Here is a 19,531-nt window from a genome sequence, read left to right as displayed (position 1 = left end):
AAAAAAGATTTTAAGAAAATACTATTAACTGCACACCAACAAATTAGATAATCTGGATGAAATGGACAAATTTCTATAAACACAAAAATTACCTAAACTGACTGAAGAAATAAAAAATCTCAACAGACCTATAACAAATAAGGAAATTGACTCAGTAACAAATAATCTCTCCACAAAGAAAAGTCTAGGACCAGATGGTTTCACTGGTAAATTCTATCAAATATAAAAGAAAAATGAACACCAATCCTTCTCAAACTCCCCAACAAATAGAAAAGGAATATTTCCTAACTCATTTTATGAAGCTATTATCACCCTGATGCCAAAGCCAGACAATGATACAAGAAAACTGTAACAGGCCAATGTCCCTTACAAATATAGATGCAAAAATTCTCAACAAACTACTAGCAAACCAAATACAACAGCATATTGAAAGGATTATATACCATGACCAAGTGAGATTTATCCTAAGTATACAAGAGTGGTTCAACATAAGAAAATCAATCAATGTAATACACCACATTAATAGAACAAAGGGAAAAAAACCACATGATCATTGCAATTAATGTAGAAAAAGCAGATAACAAAACATCTTTTCATGACAAAAACACTCAATAAATTAGGAATAGAAGGGAACTTCCTCAACATGGTAAAGGGTACTTATGAAAAAAAACACAGCTAACATCATATTCAACAGTACACTCGTGAAAGACTGAAAGCTTTCTCCCTAAGATCAGGAATAGAACAAGAGTGCCTTCTTTCACCACTGCCATTCAATGCTGTACTGGAAATTCATTAGACATGAAAAAGAAAGAAAACACATCCAAAGTAGAAAGGAAGACGTACAATGATTTCTACTTGCAAATAACATGCTCCTATGCATAGAAAATCCCAAAGAATCCACACACACACACAAACTACTAGAGCTAATAAATAAATTTGGCAAAACTGCAGGGTACAAGACAGACACAGAAAAACAGTCATGTTTCTATATGCCAGCAGTGAATACTCCAAAAAAATTAAGAAAACAATTCCATTTACAACAGCATTCAAAATATTAAAATACCAAGAATAAATTTAACTGAAGAGGTAAAATATTTGTATACTGAGAACTATAAAATATTGCTGAAAGGAATTAAAGACCTAAATAAATGGAAAGACATCCCGTGTTCACAGACTGGAAGACAACACTGTTAAGGCAGTAATAACTACCCAAAGTGATCCACAGATTCCAATGCAATCTCTATCAAAATTTTCTTACAACTCAACAATAAAAAGACAAATAACCCAATGAAAAAATTGGCAAAGTATCCAAATAGATATTTGGATATCAAAGAAGTGATAACACAAATGCCCAACAAACACATGCAAAGTTGATCAACACCATTGGTCCATTAAGGAAATGCAAATCACTGTAATGAGATTTACACCACTTTACACCCACTAGGATGACTAAATCAAAAGGGCAGACAATAAAAAAATGGTGGAGATGTGGAGAAACTGGAGCCCTCATACATTGCTGGTGGGAATGTAAAATGGTGCTGCCACTTTCTTTCACAGCTCCTCAAAATGTCAGTTACCATATGACCCACAATTCCACTCCTAGGTTTATATCTAAGATAAATGGATATGTGTCCACACAAAAACTTGTATACAAATGTTTAACACAGCATTATTTATGGTAGCCAAATGATGGAAACAACCCATTCTACAACATGGATGAACCTTGGAAATATGCTCAGTGAAAGAAGCCAATCATAAAAGACCACATATTGTATGATTCCATTTATATGAAATAGTCAAACAGGCAAATTTATAGACTAAGAGCAGATTTGTGGTTATCAGGGAGGGAAAATGGATAGTGACTGGTAATGGATATGGGGTTTGTTTTGGAGGTGATGAAAATGTTCTAAAATTAGGTGCAGTGCTGGTTGCACAACTCTGAATATACCATTTTTAAAAATCACAATAAATACACTTTAAATGGCTGAATATTATGGTAAATGCATTATATCTCAATAAAGCTGTTTTTTAAAAATGTTAATTTTCCCTTTTAACTGAAGTCATCTTTTACCAAGAAGTTTCAGTGGTTTTTAAAGATTTTTTAAAAATCTTATTAGGCTAGCTAATACTCCAATCTCCCAAATTCACAGGGTTCAAGTAATTTCAGACTTTGTATTCATAACAAATCTTAAAAGTTCTTGTTCTTTCATATGTAATATTTAAAAGGGAAAAAAAAGGATGGTCATTGCTTTCTCTTAGGTCATCTCTTCTAATTAAACTCTATTCTGACTGGCAGAATTCTAGAACAGAGATGAATAGAACCCTAAAGTCTGGAAGCATTAAACTTTTCATCTATTGTTAATAAGGAAAAAATAGGAAAAAATTAATAATTTATGTTCTATTTGGATTAACTACGTGTTACAGAATAGTTTCTGGGGTGGGAAGGGAAATATTAGTGGCATCTCCATCACAAATCAATCCAAATCCTACTTTTTGGAAGTAGGCCTGCTCTTTTGGCATAAGTAATGAATTCAAGTGTAATAATATAAGTATAATCATTTCTAGAAAGTCAACTTAAAATGATACTAAAGTACCCAAAGTAAATTTCATCAATTGAAAAAACTGAGGTACGATGTTCAAAGATTCATTTAAGCCTAAACTATGAATGAACAGCTCAGGGACAATCCCAACCACCAACCCATCTGAAGGTTTTCACAAAGGTTCGATTTTGTAATGCCAACATAATGTAATAGGGAAGAACAGATCTGGCTCCATACTGGATCTGTTTCTTTTACTCTAAACTTTGTATTCTACTGCTTTTGCTACAAGTTAATCACTAAAGGAATGTTGCTTATAGCTTAAAGAATACATAATGGCCCATCTGGGGAACCCTGTCCCCCATCCTGAGCAGTAAGCTAAAACACCTTTGTTTAGCTCCCAGGAAACATCCTGACCAGGCCCACCTGTGACGGACTGCAAGGAGGAAGAAATGAATGCATCCCCTCCAGAGTCTGGCAGGAACCAGGAAACATTTGCAACAACTTATCACCTTGTTTTTTTTCTTTTTCTTTTTTAACTTTACCTCCTTACCTCCCCCTCTTTGTTTTATAAAAGAAACTAGCATCCAAACCCAGGCAAGATGGTTCTTTGGGACACTAGTCCACCATCTTCCCAGTCTGCTGGCTTTCTGAATAAAGTTGCTATTCCTTGCCCCAACACCTCGTCTCTCGATTTATTGGCTTGTCGTGCAGCAAGCAGTACAAGCTTGGACTCGGTACTAATAAGACATTTTATCTTGAGCAAGTTAGTCCTCTCCCAACTCCATATATTATCAGAGAAAACACTTAGAGCAAATACCCTTGGGATACAGGAGAACCAGTGCAAATTATAAACAAATCATTAAATCAGTCAAACTGTTCATATGAATCACGTGTGGCTGCAGTAACTATAGCCAAAGCACAGTGAGAAAACTGTGGTGACACAGAACTTTCTAGAGCAAATAGTTCTAAATTTTTCCCTACTTCTGAAGACAAGAATCTGTAAGAAACTCTAAAGTTGAAATATCTGCCAATTCAGCTTTAAGTAAAAAACATGTATTGCTCTATGTTCTTGAATTTCAAACAGGTAAAGATGCAATAATTCTATTCTTTTATGAAAACTGTTAATTGTTTAAATTTATTATTCAACTAACTGATGCCAGGTACCAGCCCAGGGACAAACCCTGCCTCCCACCCAGAGGAAGCCTTTAGACTGTACCCAAATGAGAAGATTACCAGTTAAGCATCTTTAATGATCATTCTGATATGAATCTTCTAATTAAACCTATAAACTTGATGGTGTCTGGGTTATGAAGTAAGATCCTAACTCTGGGCCTGAGGACAGTTTCTTGGTATAAGAGAGAAAACTCTAGAGCAGGAGTAGGAAGACCTGTACTACAGCCATACTTTTGGTGACCAACAGGCTGTGTGCTTCCTGGACAAGTCATTCACTTCTCTGGATAATAACCTTCCTGATCTATCAAACTGCATGGAGGGTAGAATTGAATTATCTGTTAAAGCTTCTTCCAGATGTAAGATACTATGCTCCTATATAAGGAGAGTAACATTTTAATGGTTGCTCAATTGTTCAAAGCTTTTTAATCAGTGTATGAACTAATTTTAATCAAATAGAACAAAATCCAGGATATGTTCTCACCTAGCATGTGATAGGCTCACAATAAATTAGGTAATTTAATTTATACTAACTGTAACCTCTTCCATCTTATAAATAACATTAATGTAGAACCAAATCCTGGTCTCTTTTAGGAAATGACCAAAACAGCTAAAAATAAAATGGCCCCCACGTAAGCAGGTACCTACCTTTCACTTTCATTGTTGCCCAGAAATGTTCCAAACTGTGAGGCATATGCATGCTCAAAGAGCATGATGAGGAGATTCTCATTAAATTCAAATGAACAAGGGAACTGATGAAGTATCTGCCACACACTGTCCAAGAAGAGAAGAAATACAGGCGACTCCCACTTCTGCTTACTATTACAATAGGCCGACTGTGCACAGCGCTGTTGGAATGGGTGACCAGCCTAAGAGAAAAGAGGGAAATGCAGCAGTCATATCCTAGTGAGATCATACTGTAGCACATTATTAACAAATTTCACACAGTTGCAACAGAACTATTAAATGGAACATCATATAATTTGGGTGGCTGCTCTTTAATGATTTCTTGATTTAAGACAATCTTCACCAACTAAGGAAAAAGACAAGATTTCCAAATACTTAACAAGGGTATATATACAGTTAGCCATAATGTCTGCAGTTGGTCTTGGAATATCAAATAGAAGAATAATGAACTTCAGTAATAATAAGCATAAAATCTTTCTAGGTCTGTAAAATCTGGAGCAAAGTCAAAGAACATAAGCTCTTCAGGTATAAAACAGGACAGCTATCCCCTTCTATCCATCCAAAGCACTGTAGACTACTGTAAGCTAAGGAAGCCTCACCACTAAATGCAGACAGATATGGGGTTCTCATAGACAAATTTTTATCAGGTTACTCCTGATAGTAAGTCTTTAATTACATATGAAAGTTACTGTCATGATTACATCTGTATGAATGCCTTTATATTAGAGACAAAGCTGTCTTTAGTTTCCCCCTCCCCCCAGGAAGAACTAGAAGAGTCTGTCATCTACTGACCAAAGGAAATTTAAGAATCATTTGGCTCTCTGGCCCACCCAAAACCTGAGTACTGACCTTATCCCCCCAAATCACACCCTTCTAGGTATTTCATATACATGCTTTATCTTTGGGTCCTCGTGCTATTTTATCTGACAAAGATAATGCCAGGAACATGAATGGGATTTTGATGCCCATGAAAATGGTAATATATAAACAAATCAATCATACTCATTTGTTTGTTTGCTATGCATCACAAGGAATGTAGCTGAATAAGATCTGCACCAAATATTTAGGATGGTCTGACTTAAACAGAGATAAAGGTCAGCTGTCAGGGTGGGTAGACATGGTAAACATAACAGAATTAACACATAATAAAGTTGAATTGTAACTAGAAGGGCCAGAAGTGATTTTCTCCAGAGATACTTCCTTTCAAGATATATCTAAACATTTGTTTTCAATCACAATTACACACTAAGTTACATGCTGTATATATATTTAAATTAACCTCTGGCCTGAAGGATTTCCATCTATTTTATGAGACCTTTATTTTAGCTGTCCTTCAGCATTACATAGGACAGCACTGCGTTGTGTCCTAGGGATAAACAGCTGAATTGGGTGGGCAAGGTTCCCTGAACTCAAAGAAGTCGCTATATCTGAGTCTAGTTCAGGAAACAAGGTGTGAGGAAAATGGATCAATTTTTTCTGTGAAGGATGTTAAGGTCCCAGAGTCTTCATGAAAGTAGAGGTATTTAGCTGGGTCTTACAGGATGAGAAGGATTTCACCTGGCTGAGGAAGACGACAGGACAGAGATGAGCAGAAGGTAGAAAGCACTAAAGCACATGCCTTGTATCTACAAGTCCCCACTCCTCCTTCCCCCCTTGTTTACATCTTTTATCTCTAGCAAGACTAAGTTCTGTGAGACAAGACCATGTTTTACACATTCTTTGTGTTTACCCTATAGGTAACAAGGTACAACTAATAACGTTTGTTAGGGGAATGAAGTGCCAAATGAGCAATATAAGCAAAGCGGGAGACAGAAATTGAGAGGCAGTCAAGCTTACAGGCATTTATTAAGAGGAAGAGAGATTTACTGTCCCCCAGAAAATTAAACATCTGAATCAATCAGAATTTCACATATTATATCCATTCCCACAAACCAGGATCAAACATCAATTATGAGCAGTTCCTCTGTGGACAAAATAGCTTTTCTCACCTGAAGCCACTCTCTCTCTATCAAGGCCTCAAAGCCCCGGATGGTCCTGCTTCTTGGTTCCAAGATAATCTGGGCCAGGGAGGTAACCTGGAGTGTGGAATCAGTTCCTTCTGTTCCATGAATCAGTATGGATGCTCCTTCCCTGGTAGGAAAATTCAGAGGACAAATGGGACACTCCTGACATGGTCAACCAACTCTGTTAATAATAAACATTTCTTGAGTGTAACAATAAACATTTCTTGAGTAAAACAGTTGAAAGTCTTTTGCATTCTGCTCTGTCCAGTAGGTTTAGAGTCTAAATGAGGTACCTGAAGACAGCTTCCCTTGGGGAAAATATAAAACTGTAAGTCCCAAATTTCATAGGACAAGAACCCATTTACATTATAACAAATTTCATAAAACCGTTTCCTGAATGTTTTCTTCCTTTACAAAACCAGAAAGCAGACCTCATCACATTCACTAGATGCTGACCTTTTCTGCTTTAATATAGTTAACTAAAGCCTTTTCTCATCAAGCCTAGAAACACACAAAGTTATCTTTCTGTATCTCTCTGACCTTGATTCTACCTTTCCACCATCAGTTTACTGTAAGGATGCCTTCATAAACCATAATGAATCTGGGAAACAAGTCCTAAACCACACTTTGAGAAACATGAAAACAGGAAGAAAAATTTTTAAATATTATATATAAAAGTGTCAGGGGGTTTCCCTGGTGACGCAGTGGTTGGGAGTCGCCTGCCGATGCAGGGGACACGGGTTCGTGACCCGGTCTGGGAGGATCCCACATGCCGCAGAGCGGCTGGGCCCGTGAGCCACAGCCGCTGAGCCTGCGCATCCGGAGCCTGTGCTCCACAACGGGAGAGGCCACAACAGTGAGAGGCCCGCGTACCACAAAAAAACAATAACAAAAAAGTGTCAATCTAGGGACCACCCTGGTGGCACAGTGGTAAAGACTCCATGCTCCCAATGCAGGGGGCCCAGGTTCGATCCCTGGTCAGGGAACTAGATCCCACATGCATGCCACAACTAAGAGTTTGCATGCCACAACTATGGAGCCCACATGCTGCAACTAAGAAGCCAGCGACCCACAACTAAGGAACCCATAAGCCACAATTAAGGAGTCCACATGTTGCAACTAAGCAGCCGGCAAGCCACAACTAAGGAGCCCACAAGCCACAACTAAGGAGTCCGCCTGCTGCAAATAAGACCCAGCACAACCAAATAGACCCAGTGCAACCAAATAAATAAATTCCTTAGGGCGAAAAAAAAGTATCACTCTAGAAAGTCAGTGGCAATGATACCACTATACACTCTGTAGGTGGTTCCCAGGACCCCATTATTCTAAAGAGTGGGAGGAAACACCAGAAACTAAACTACATTTTCTCCCCTCCCCTTCTTCTACCTCTTTTTATTGAAATGACAGTGAAGGAAATTGTGGAAAAAAGGAAAATAAGCTCACCACTTTCCCATAAAAGTTTTATGTTTGGCTACTGTTAATTCTTTTCTCATGTACAGATATACTTTACATAGCCGTAATGAAGGTAATTTATTATTTCCACTTTTATTATAAACATTTTCCCATGTTTCTATGTCATCTATAAAAGTATTGTATTAATGGTTACATAATATTCTATTCAGTGATGAACTACAATTTACTTAATCCTATAGTTGGACATTCAGGTCACTGCCAATTTTTGTTATACTTTAGATGGTGTACTTAGCTTTTTGTCTTCTGCTGAATTATTCTAGAGTTCTTAATTTGAAAATAAGACTCCCTGATGTTCACCTATGGTTAAGTTAACAACCTCATTCTCAGGATGAAATCTAATGACTAGAATGAAGGGTATGAGCAAATGTTTTCAGGCTTTTGATATATATTAGATGTATATCCTAGTTATCTGTGGTATACTCTAAATTTAATTCAATTAATTTAAGGTCTATTTTTACATTTTGAGTGTTGTAAGGGCAGATTTTTATGGAGGTATAACTAATGAGCTAATATACATCAAAAAAGGGAACTCAAACATGACAAAATAAACCAAAACCTTCAATTCTCCTAGGAGTGTGTAAGTCCCTGTTTGTTTAAGGTAGCCCAAACTAAACAAAGGTGGAGATAGATAGAAAACACTGTTCTGCCCCTGGGATTACATTCATCTGCATCACCTCTTATTATGGCTGAAAACTCAGACAACATGGTTATAAGGGTTTATGACAATTCATGTTTCATAAGCAAACAAAGCCTCTGTACTCATCATGTAAGGGGAAATATTTTTAACTTAGGTTAAAAAATCCCAAACCCTTGAGCTTCCCTGGTGGCGCAGTGGTTGAGAGTCCGCCTGCCGATGCAGGGGACACGGGTTCGTGCCCTGGTCCGGGAAGATCCCACATGCCGTGGAGTGGCTGAGCCCGCGCATCTGGAGCCTGTGCTCTGCAACGTGAGAGGCCACAGCAGTGAGAGGCCCACATACCGCAAAAAGAAAAAAAAAAACCCAAACCCTTAATATATACATCTTATCATTCTGTATTATTTATTTCTCTGCCACAGAACCTTGGTCTTTAACTCCCATATTTTATAAGATAAATGGGCTTCCCTTTTTTTTTCTTTATTTTTTTGGCTGCATCAGGCCTTAGTTGCGGCATGCAGAATCTTTTCTTTGTGGTGCGGGCTTCTCTCTAGTTGTGGCGTGTTGGTTTTCTCTCTCTAGTTGTAGCACGTGGGCTCCAGAGTGAGTGGGCTCTGTAGTTCGCGGCACATGGGCTCTCTCATTGAGGCGCGCGAGTTCAGTAGCTGTGGCATGTGGGCTTAGTTGCCCAGCAGCAAGTGGGATCCTCCTTCCTCGACCAGGGATCAAACCTGTCTCCCCTGCATAGGAAGGTGGATTCTTTGCCACTGGACCACCAGAGAAGTCCCTACACCAGGAATCCCAGGGAATCCTGATTCATGGCACTTGGTGGCCCTGTGGTCAGTTGCTAACTCACCACATGATCTTAAGCAACCTGTTCTATTATCAATTTCTCGTTATTTTTAAAATTACATATATATTTCCCTAATTTGGAAGCATCAATAAAACAAAATCTCAAAGAAAAGTGCCATCCAACTATGTGGTGGGGGGGGTGACAACACTTCTACCTACCTACTGTTTCAGTGGGAATTCCCTTCTTAAAAAGGGCATTCTAACAGAGGGCAGACAGCAGAAGCAAGAAGAACTACAATCCTGCAGCCTGTGGAACAAAAACCACATTCACAGAAAGATAGACAAGATGAAAAGGCAGACGGCTATGTACCAGATGAAGGAACAAGATAAAACCCCAGAAAAACAACTAAATGAAGTGGAGATAGGTAGCCTTCCAGAAAAAGAATTCAGAATAATGATAGTGAAGATGATCCAGGACCTCGGAAAAAGAATGGAGGCAAAGATAAAGAACATGCAAGAAATCTTTAACAAAGACCTACAAGAATTAAAGAACAAACAAACAGAGATGAACAATACAATAACTGAAATGAAAACTACACTAGAAGGAATCAATAGCAGAATAACTGAGGCAGAAGAACGGATGCGTGACCTGGAAGACAGAATGGTGGAATTCGCTGCTGTGGAACAGAATAAAGGAAAAAGAATGAAAAGAAATGAAGACAGCCTAAGAGACCTCTGGGACAACATTAAACACAACAACATTTGCATTATAGGAGTCCCAGAAGGAGGAGAGAGAAAGGACCCAAGAAAATATTTGAAGAGATTACAGTTGAAAACGTCCCTAACATGGGAAAAGAAATAGCAACCCAAGTCCAGGAAGTGCAGCGAGTCCCATACAGGATAAACCCAAGGAGAAACATGCCGAGACACATAGTTATCAAATTGGCAAAAATTAAAGACAAAGAAAAATTATTAAAAGCAGCAAGGGAAAACCGACAAATAACATACAAGGGGACTCCCATAAGGTTAACAGCTGATTTCTCAGCAGAAACTCTACAAGCCAGAAGGGAGTGGCATGACATACTTCAAGTGATGAAAGGGAAGAACCTACAACCAAGATTACTCTACCCAGCAAGGATCTCAGATTCGATGGAGAAATCAAAAGCTTTACAGACAAGCAAAAGCTAAGAGAATTCAGCACCTCCAAACCACCTCTACAACAAATGCTAAAGGAACTTCTCTAAGTGGAAAATACAAGAAAAGGACGTACAAAAACAAACCCAAAACAATGAAGAAAATGGTCACAGGAACATACATATTGATAATTACCTTAAATGTGAATGGATTAAACGCTCCAACCAAAAGACACAGGCTTGCTGAATGGATACAAAAACAAGACCCATACATATGAAAGTGAGGGGATGGAAAAACATATTCCATGCAAATGGAAATCAAAAGAAAGCTGGAGTAGCTATACTCATATCAGATAAATTATACTTTAAAGTAAAGAATGTTACAAGACACAAGGAAGGACACTACATAATGATCAAGGGGTCAATCCAAGAAGACATAACAATTATAAATCTATATGCATCCAACATAGGAGCACCTCAATACATAAGGCAACTGCTAACAGCTATAAAAGAGGAAATCGACAGTACCACAATAATAGTGGGGGACTTTAACACCTCACTTACACCAATGGAGAGATCATCCAAAATGAAAATAAATAAGGAAACAGAAGCTTTAAATGACACAATAGACCGGATAGATTTAATTTATATTTATAGGACATTCCACCCAAAAACATCAGATTACACTTTCTTCTCAAGTGCGCACAGAACATTCTCCAGGATAGATCACCTCTTGGGTCAAAAATCAAGTCTAAGTCAATTTAATAAAACTGAAATCATATCAAGCATCTTTTGTGACCACAACGCTATGAGATTAGAAATGAATTACAGGGAAAAAAATGTAAAAAACACAAACACATGGAGGCTAAAAAATACATTACTGGGAGGAAGATGGTGGAAGAATAAGATGCAGAGATCACATTCCTCCCCACAGATACACCAGAAATACATCTACATGTGGAACAATTCCTACAGAACACCTACTGAACGCTGGCAGAAGACCTCAGACCTCCCAAACGGCAAGAAAATCCCCACATACCTGGGTAAAGCAAAAGAAAAAAGAATAAACAGAGACAAAAGAATAGGGATGGGACCTGCACCAGTGGGAGGGAGCTGTGAAGGAGGAAAGGTTTCCACACACTAGGAAGCCCCTTTGCGGGCGGACACTGTGGGTGGCGGAGGGGGGAAGCTTTGGAGCCGCGGAGGAGAGCACAGCAACAGGGGTGCGGAGGGCAAAGCAGAGAAATTCCAGCACAGAGGATCAGTGCCGACCAGCACTCACCAGCCTGAGAGGCTTGTCTGCTCACCCACTGGGGCAGAGCACAGGGAGAGGACTGGGGCTGGCGGCGTGAACACAGCCTGCAGGGGGTTAGTGCACCACGGCTAGCTGGGAAGGAGTCCGCGAAAAGTCTGCAGCTGCCGAAGAGGCAAGAGACTTTTTCTTCCCTATTTGTTTCCTGGTGCGCGAGGAGAGGGGATTAAGAGCGCTGCTTAAAGGAGCTCCAGAGACGGGTGCGAGCTGCGGCTAACAGCACGGACCCCAGAGACGGGCATGAGATGCTAAGGCTGCTGCGGCCACCACCAAGAAGCCTGTGTGCGAGCACAGGTCACTATCTATACCTCCCTTCCGGGGAGGCTGTGCAGCCCGCCACTGCCAGGTCCCGGGATCCAGGGACAACTTCCCCGGGAGAACGCACGGCACGCCTCAGGCTGGTGCAATGTCCCACAGGCCTTTGCCGTCGCAGGCTCGCCTGGCATCCGCACCCCTCCCTGCCCCCAGCCTGAGTGAGCTAGAGCCCCTGAGTCAGCTGCTCATTTCACCCCGGCCTGTCTGAGCGAAGAACAGACACCATCCAGCGACCTACACACAGAGGCGGGGCCAAATCCAAAGCTGAACCCCAGGAGCTGTGCAAACACAGAAGAGAAAGGGAAATCTCTCCCAGCAGCCTCAGGAGCAATAGATTAAAACTCCACAATCAACTTGGATCTGTGGAATACCTGAATAGACAATGAATCATCCCATATTGACGAGATGCACTTTGAGAACAAGATTTATTATTGTTTCCTCTTTTTGTGAGTGTGTATGTGTATGATTCTGTGTGAGACTTTGTCTGTATAGCTTTGCTTCCACCATTTGTCCTAGAGTTCTATACATCTGTTTTTTGTTTAATTTTTAAAAAAACTTTTTTCTTAATAATTATTTTTTATTTTAATAACTTTATTTTATCTTACATTGTTATTCTTTCTTTCTTCTTTCCTTTCTTTCGTTTCCTTCCTCCCTCCCTCCCTCCCTCTCTTTCTTTCTACTTTTTCTCACTTTCATTCTGAGCTGTGTGGATGAAAGGCTCTTGGTGTTGCAGCCAGAAGTCAGTGCTGTGCCTCTGAGGTGGGAGAGCCAACTTCAGGACACTGGTCAACAAGAAACCTCCCAGCTCCACATAATATCAAATGGCGAAAATCTTCCAGAGATCTCCATCTCAACACCAGCACCCAGCTTCACTCAAAGACCAGCAAGCTACAGTACTGAACATCCTATGCCAAACAACTAGCAAGACAGGAACACAACCCCACCCATTAGCAGAGAGGCTGCCTAAAATAATAATAAGTCCATAGACACCCCAAAACACACCACCAGACATGGACCTTCCCACAAGAAACACAAAATCCAGCCTCATCCACCAGAACACAGGCAAGAGTCCCCTCCAGCAGGAAGCCTACACAACCCACTGAACCAACCTTAGCCACTGGGGACAGACACCAAAAAAAAAACGGGAACAACAAACGTGCAGCCTGCAAAAAGGAAACCCGAAACACAGTAAAATGAGCAAAATGAGAAGACAAAAAAACACAGCAGATGAAGGAGCAAGATAAAAACCCACCTGACCTAACACATGAGGAGGAAACAGGCAGTCTACCTGAAAAAGAATTCAGAATAATGATAGTAAAGATGATCCAAAATCTTGGAAACAGAATAGACAAAATGCAAGAAACATTTAACAAGGATTTAGAAGAATTAAAGATGAAACAAGCAACAATGAACAACACAATAAATGAAATTAAAAATACTCTAGATGGGATCAATAGCAGAATAACTGAGGCAGAAGAACGGACCTGGAAGATAAAATACTGCAAATGACTACTGCAAAGCAGAATAAAGAGAAAAGAATGAAAAGAACTGAAGACAGTCTCAGAGACCTCTGGGACGACATTAAACACACCAACATTCCAATTATACGGGTTCCAGAAGAAGAAGAGAAAAAGAAAAGGACTCAGAAAATATTTGATGAGGTTATAGTTGAAAACTTCCCTAATATGGGAAAGGAAATAGTTAATCATGTCTAGGAAGCACAGAGAATCCCATACAAGAAAAATCCAAGGAGAAACACGCCAAAACACATATTAATCAACTAACAAAAATTAAATACAAAGAAAACATATTAAAAACAGCAAGGGAAAAACAACACACAAGGGAATCAGCATAAGGTTAACAGCTGATCTTTCAGCAGAAACTCTGAAAGCCAGAAGGGACTGGCGGGACATATTTAAAGTGATGAAGGAGAAAAATCTAAAACCAAGATTACTCTACCCAGCAAGGATCTCATTCACATTTGATGGAGAAATTAAAAACCTTTAGAGACAAGCAAAAGCTGAGAGAGTTCAGCACCACAAAACAAGTTTTACAACAAATGCTAAAGGAACTTCTCTAGGCAAGAAACATAAGGAAAAGACGTACAATAACAAACCCCAAACAACTGAGAAAATGGGAATAGGACAATACATATCGATAATTACCTTAAATGTAAATGGATTAAATGCACCCACCAAGAGACACAGACTGGCTGAATGGACACAAAAACAAGACCCACATATATGTTGTCTACAAGAGACCCACTTCCGACATAGAAACACATAGAGACTGAAAGTGAGGGGATGGAAAAAGATATTCCATGCAAAAGAAAATCAAAATAAAGCTGGAGAGTAGCAATTCTCATATCAGACAAAATAGACTTCAAAATAAAGACTATTACAAGAGACAAAGGACACTACATAATGATCAAGGCATCGAACCAAGAAGAAGATATAACAATTGTAAATATTTAGGCACCCAACATAGAAGCACCTCAATACATAAAGATAATACTAACAGCCATAAAAGAGGAAATCAACAGTAACACATTCATACTAGGAAACTTTGACACGCCACTTTCAGCAATGGACACATCATGAAAAATGAAAATAAATAAGGAAACACAACCTTTAAAAGATACATTAAACAAGATAGACGTTATGGATAGTTATAGGACATTCTACCCAAAAACAACAGAATACACATTTTTCTCAAGTGCTAATGCAACATTCTCCACAATAGATCATACCTTGGGTCACAAGTCAAGCCCTGGTAAATTTAAGAAAATTGAAATTGTTTCAAGTACCTTTTCCGACCACAAGGCTATAACTCTAGATATCAATTACAGGAAAAGAGCTGTACCAAATACAAACACGTGGAGGCTATACACTACTTAATAACGAAGTGATCACTGAAGAAATCAAAGAGGAAATCAAAAAACACCTAGAGACGAATGACAATGGAGACACGACGACCCCAAACCTATAGGATGCAGCAAAAGCAGTTCTAAGAGGCAAGTTTATAGCAATACAATCCTACCCTAAGAAACAGAAAGCATCTCGAATAAACAACCTAACCTCGCACCTAAAGCAAATTTAAAGAGAAAGAAGAACAAGAAAACCCCAAAGTTAGCAGAAGGAAAGAAATCATAAACATCAGATCAGAAATAAATGAAAAAGAAATGAAGGAAACAATAGCAAAGATCAATAAAGCTAAAAGCTGGTTCTTTGAGAAGATAGACAAAACTGATAAACCATTAGCCAGACTCATCAAGAAAAAAAGGGAGAAGACTCAAATCAATACAATTAGAAATGAAAAAGGAGAAGTCACAACTGACATTGCAGAAATACAAAAGATCATGAGAGATTATTACAACCAACTCTATGCCAATAAAATGGACAGCCTGGAAGAAATGGACAAATTCTTAGGAATGCACAACCTGCCAAGACTGAATCGGGAAAAACAGAAAATACGAACAGACCAATCACAAGCACTGAAATGGAAACTGTGATTAAAAATCTTCCAACAAACAAAAGCCCAGGACCAGACGGCTTCACAGGCGACTTCTATCAAACATTTAGAGAAGAGCTAACACCTATCCTCCTCAAACTCTTCCAAAATATAGCAGAGGGAGGAACACTCCCAAATTCATTCTACGAGGCCACCGTCACCTTGATACCAAAACCAGACAAGGACGTCACAAAGAAAGAAAACTACAGGCCAATATCCCTGATGAACATAGACGCAAAAATCCTCAACAAAATACTAGCAAACAGAGTCCAACAGCACATTAAAAGGATCATACACCATGATCAAGTGGGGTTTATTCCAGGAATGCAAGGATTCTTCAGTATACGCAAAACAATTAATGTGATAAACCGTATTAACAAACTGAAGGAGAAAAACCATACGATCATCTCAATAGATGCAGAGAAAGCTTTGACAAAATTCAAAACCCTTTTATGATAAAAAAAAACCCTGCAGGAAGTAGGCATAGAGGGAACTTTCCTCAACATAATAAAGGCCATATATCACAAACCCACAGCCAACATCATCCACGATGATGAAAAAATGAAAGCATTTCCACTAAGATCAGGAACAAGACAAGGTTGTCCACTCTCACCACTCTTATTCAACATAGTTTTGGAAGTTTTAGCCACAGCAATCAGAGAAAAAAAGGAAATAAAAGGAATCCAAATCGGAAAAGAAGAAGTAAAGCTGTCACTGTTTGCAGATGACATGGTACTATACACAGCAAATCCTAAAGATGCTACCGGAAAACTACTAGAGCTAATCAATGATTTTGGTAAAGTAGCAGGATACAAAATTAATGCACAGAAATCTCTGGCATTCCTATACACCAATGATGAAAAATCTGAAAGTGAAATCAAGAAAACACTCCCATTTACCACTGCAGCAAAAAGAACAAAATATCTAGGAATAAACCTACCTAAGGAGACAAAAGACCTGTATGCAGAAAATTACAAGACACTGATGAAAGAAATTAAAGATGATACAAATAGATGGAGAGATATACCAGGTTCTTGGATGGGAAGAATCAACATTGTGAAAAGGACTCTACTACCCAAAGCAATCTACAGATTCAATGCAATCCCTATCAAACTACCACTGGCATTTTTCACAGAACTAGAACAAAAACTTTCACAATTTGTATGGAAACACAACAGACCCCAAATAGCCAAAGCAATCTTGAGAACGAAAAACGGAGCTGGAGGAATCAGGCTCCCTGACTTCAGACTATACTACAAAGCTACAGTAATCAGGACAGTATGGTACTGGCACAAAATCGGAAAGATAGATCCAGGGAACAGGACAGAAAGCCCAGAGATAAACCCACGCACATATGGTCACCTTATCTTTGATAAAGGAGGCAGGAATGTACAGTGGAGAAAGGACAGCCTCTTCTGTAAGTGGTGCTGGGAAAACTGGACAGGTACATGTAAAAGTATGAGATTAGATCACTCCCTCCACCATACACAAATATAAGCTCAAAATGGATTGAAGACCTAAATGTAAGGCCAGAAACTATCAAACTCTTAGAGGAAAACATAGGCAGAACACTCTAAGACATAAATCACTGCAAGATCCTTTTTGACCCACCTCCTAGAGAAATGGAAATAAAAACAAAAATAAACAAATGGGACCTAATGAAACTTCAAAGCTTTTGCACAGCAAAGGAAACCACAAACAAGACCAAAAGACAACCCTCAGAATGGGAGAAAATATTTGCAAATGAAGCAACTGACAAAGGATTAATCTCCAAAATTTATAAGCAGCTCAGGCAGCTCAATAACAAAAAATCAAACAACCCAATCCAAAAATGGGCAGAAGACCGAAATAGACATTTCTCCAAAGAAGATATACAGACTGCCAACAAACACATGAAAGAATGCTCAACTTCCTTAATCATTAGAGAAATGCAAATCAAAACTACAATGAGATATCATCTCAACCAGTCAGAATGGCCATCATCAAAAAATCTAGAAACAATAAATGCTGGAGAGGGTGTGGAGAAAAGGGAAGCCTCTTGCACTGTTGGTGGGAATGTAAATTGATACAGCCACTGTGGAGAACAGTATGGAGGTTCCTTAAAAAACTACAAATAGAACTACCATGTGACCCGGCAATCCCACTACTGGGCATATACCCTCAGAACACCATAATTCAAAAAGAGTCATGTACCAAAATGTTCACTGCAGCTCTACTTACAATAGCCCGGACTGGAAACAACCTAAGTGTCCATCATCGGAAGAATGGATAAAGAAGATGTGGCACATGTATGCAATGGAATATTACTCAGCCATAAAAAGACACGAAATTGAGCTATTTGTAATGAGGTGGATAGACCTAGAGTCTGTCATACGGAGTGAAGTATGTCAGAAAGAGAAAGACAAATACCGTATGCTAACACATATATATGGAATCTAAGAAAAAAAATGTCATGAAGAATCTAGATTTAAGACGGGAATAAAGACACAGACCTACTAGAGAATGGACTTGAGGATATGGGGAGGGGGAAGGGTAAGCTGTGACAAAGCGAGAGAGGCACGGACATATACACTACCAAACGTAAGGTAGATAGCTAGTGGGAAGCAGCCGCATAGCACAGGGAGATCAGCTCGGTTCTTTCTGACAGCCTGGAGGGGTGGGATAGGGAGGGTGGGAGGGAGGGAGACGCAAGACGGAAGAGATATGGGAACGTATGTATATGTATAACTGATTCACTTTGTTATAAAGCGGAAAGTAACACACCATTGTAAAGCAACTATGCTCCAATAAAGATGTGGAATAAAAAAAAAAAGAAAGAAAATTGAAACTGTATCGAGTATCTCTTCCGAGCACATCGCTATGAGACTAGATTATCAATTACAGGAAAAGATCTGTACCAAATACAAACACGTGGAGGCTAAAAATACACTACTTAATAACGAAGTGATCACTGAAGAAATCAAAGAGGAAATCAAAAAACACCTAGAGACGAATGACAATGGAGACACGACGACCCCAAACCTATGGGATGGAGCAAAAGCAGTTCTAAGAGGCAAGTTTATAGCAATACAATCCTACCTTAAGAAACAGAAAGCATCTCGAATAAATAACCTAACCTCGCACCTAAAGCAAATTTAAAGAGAAAGAAGAAAAAGAAAACCCCAAAGTTAGCAGAAGGAAAGAAATCATAAACATCAGATCAGAAATAAATGAAAAACAAATGAAGGAAACGATAGCAAAGATCAATAAAGCTAAAAGCTGGTTCTTTGAGAAGATAGACAAAACTGATAAACCATTAGCCAGACTCATCAAGAAAAAAAGGGAGAAGACTCAAATCAATACAATTAGAAATGAAAAAGGAGAAGTCACAACTGACAGTGCAGAAATACAAAAGATCATGAGAGATTACTACAACCAACTCTATGCCAATAAAATGGACAACCTGGAAGAAATGGACAAATTCTTAGGAATGCACAACCTGCCAAGACTGAATCGGGAAAAACAGAAAATACGAACAGACCAATCACAAGCACTGAAATGGAAACTGTGATTAAAAATCTTCCAACAAACAAAAGCCCAGGACCAGACGGCTTCACAGGCGACTTCTATCAAACATTTAGAGAAGAGCTAACACCTATCCTCCTCAAACTCTTCCAAAATATAGCAGAGGGAGGAACACTCCCAAATTCATTCTACGAGGCCACCGTCACCTTGATACCAAAACCAGACAAGGACGTCACAAAGAAAGAAAACTACAGGCCAATATCCCTGATGAACATAGACGCAAAAATCCTCAACAAAATACTAGCAAACAGAGTCCAACAGCACATTAAAAGGATCATACACCATGATCAAATGGGGTTTATTCCAGGAATGCAAGGATTCTTCAGTATACACAAAACAATTAATGTGATAAACCGTATTAACAAACTGAAGGAGAAAAACCATACGATCATCTCAAT

The 19,531-nt window shown here is 39.1% G+C and overlaps 1 protein-coding gene across 2 annotated transcripts in view; it reads right to left on the bottom strand.

Moving 5' to 3' along the window:
- MTMR9 (myotubularin related protein 9) overlaps positions 1-19,531 on the bottom strand; it is an 86,899-nt gene that overhangs the window by 13,988 nt on the left and 53,380 nt on the right. For both annotated transcript variants that reach the window (XM_032635901.1, XM_032635902.1), the window contains exons 7-8: positions 6,386-6,527; positions 4,359-4,579 (exon numbers count right to left, since the gene is read on the bottom strand). In XM_032635901.1, the coding sequence (XP_032491792.1) occupies positions 4,359-4,579; positions 6,386-6,527 (363 nt within the window). The remainder of the gene's footprint in view (positions 1-4,358; positions 4,580-6,385; positions 6,528-19,531) is intronic.

Source organism: Phocoena sinus, chromosome 6, assembly GCF_008692025.1.
Source record: "Phocoena sinus isolate mPhoSin1 chromosome 6, mPhoSin1.pri, whole genome shotgun sequence".
Taxonomy (NCBI): domain Eukaryota; kingdom Metazoa; phylum Chordata; class Mammalia; order Artiodactyla; family Phocoenidae; genus Phocoena; species Phocoena sinus.
This window is presented reverse-complemented; position numbering and strand designations above follow the sequence as displayed.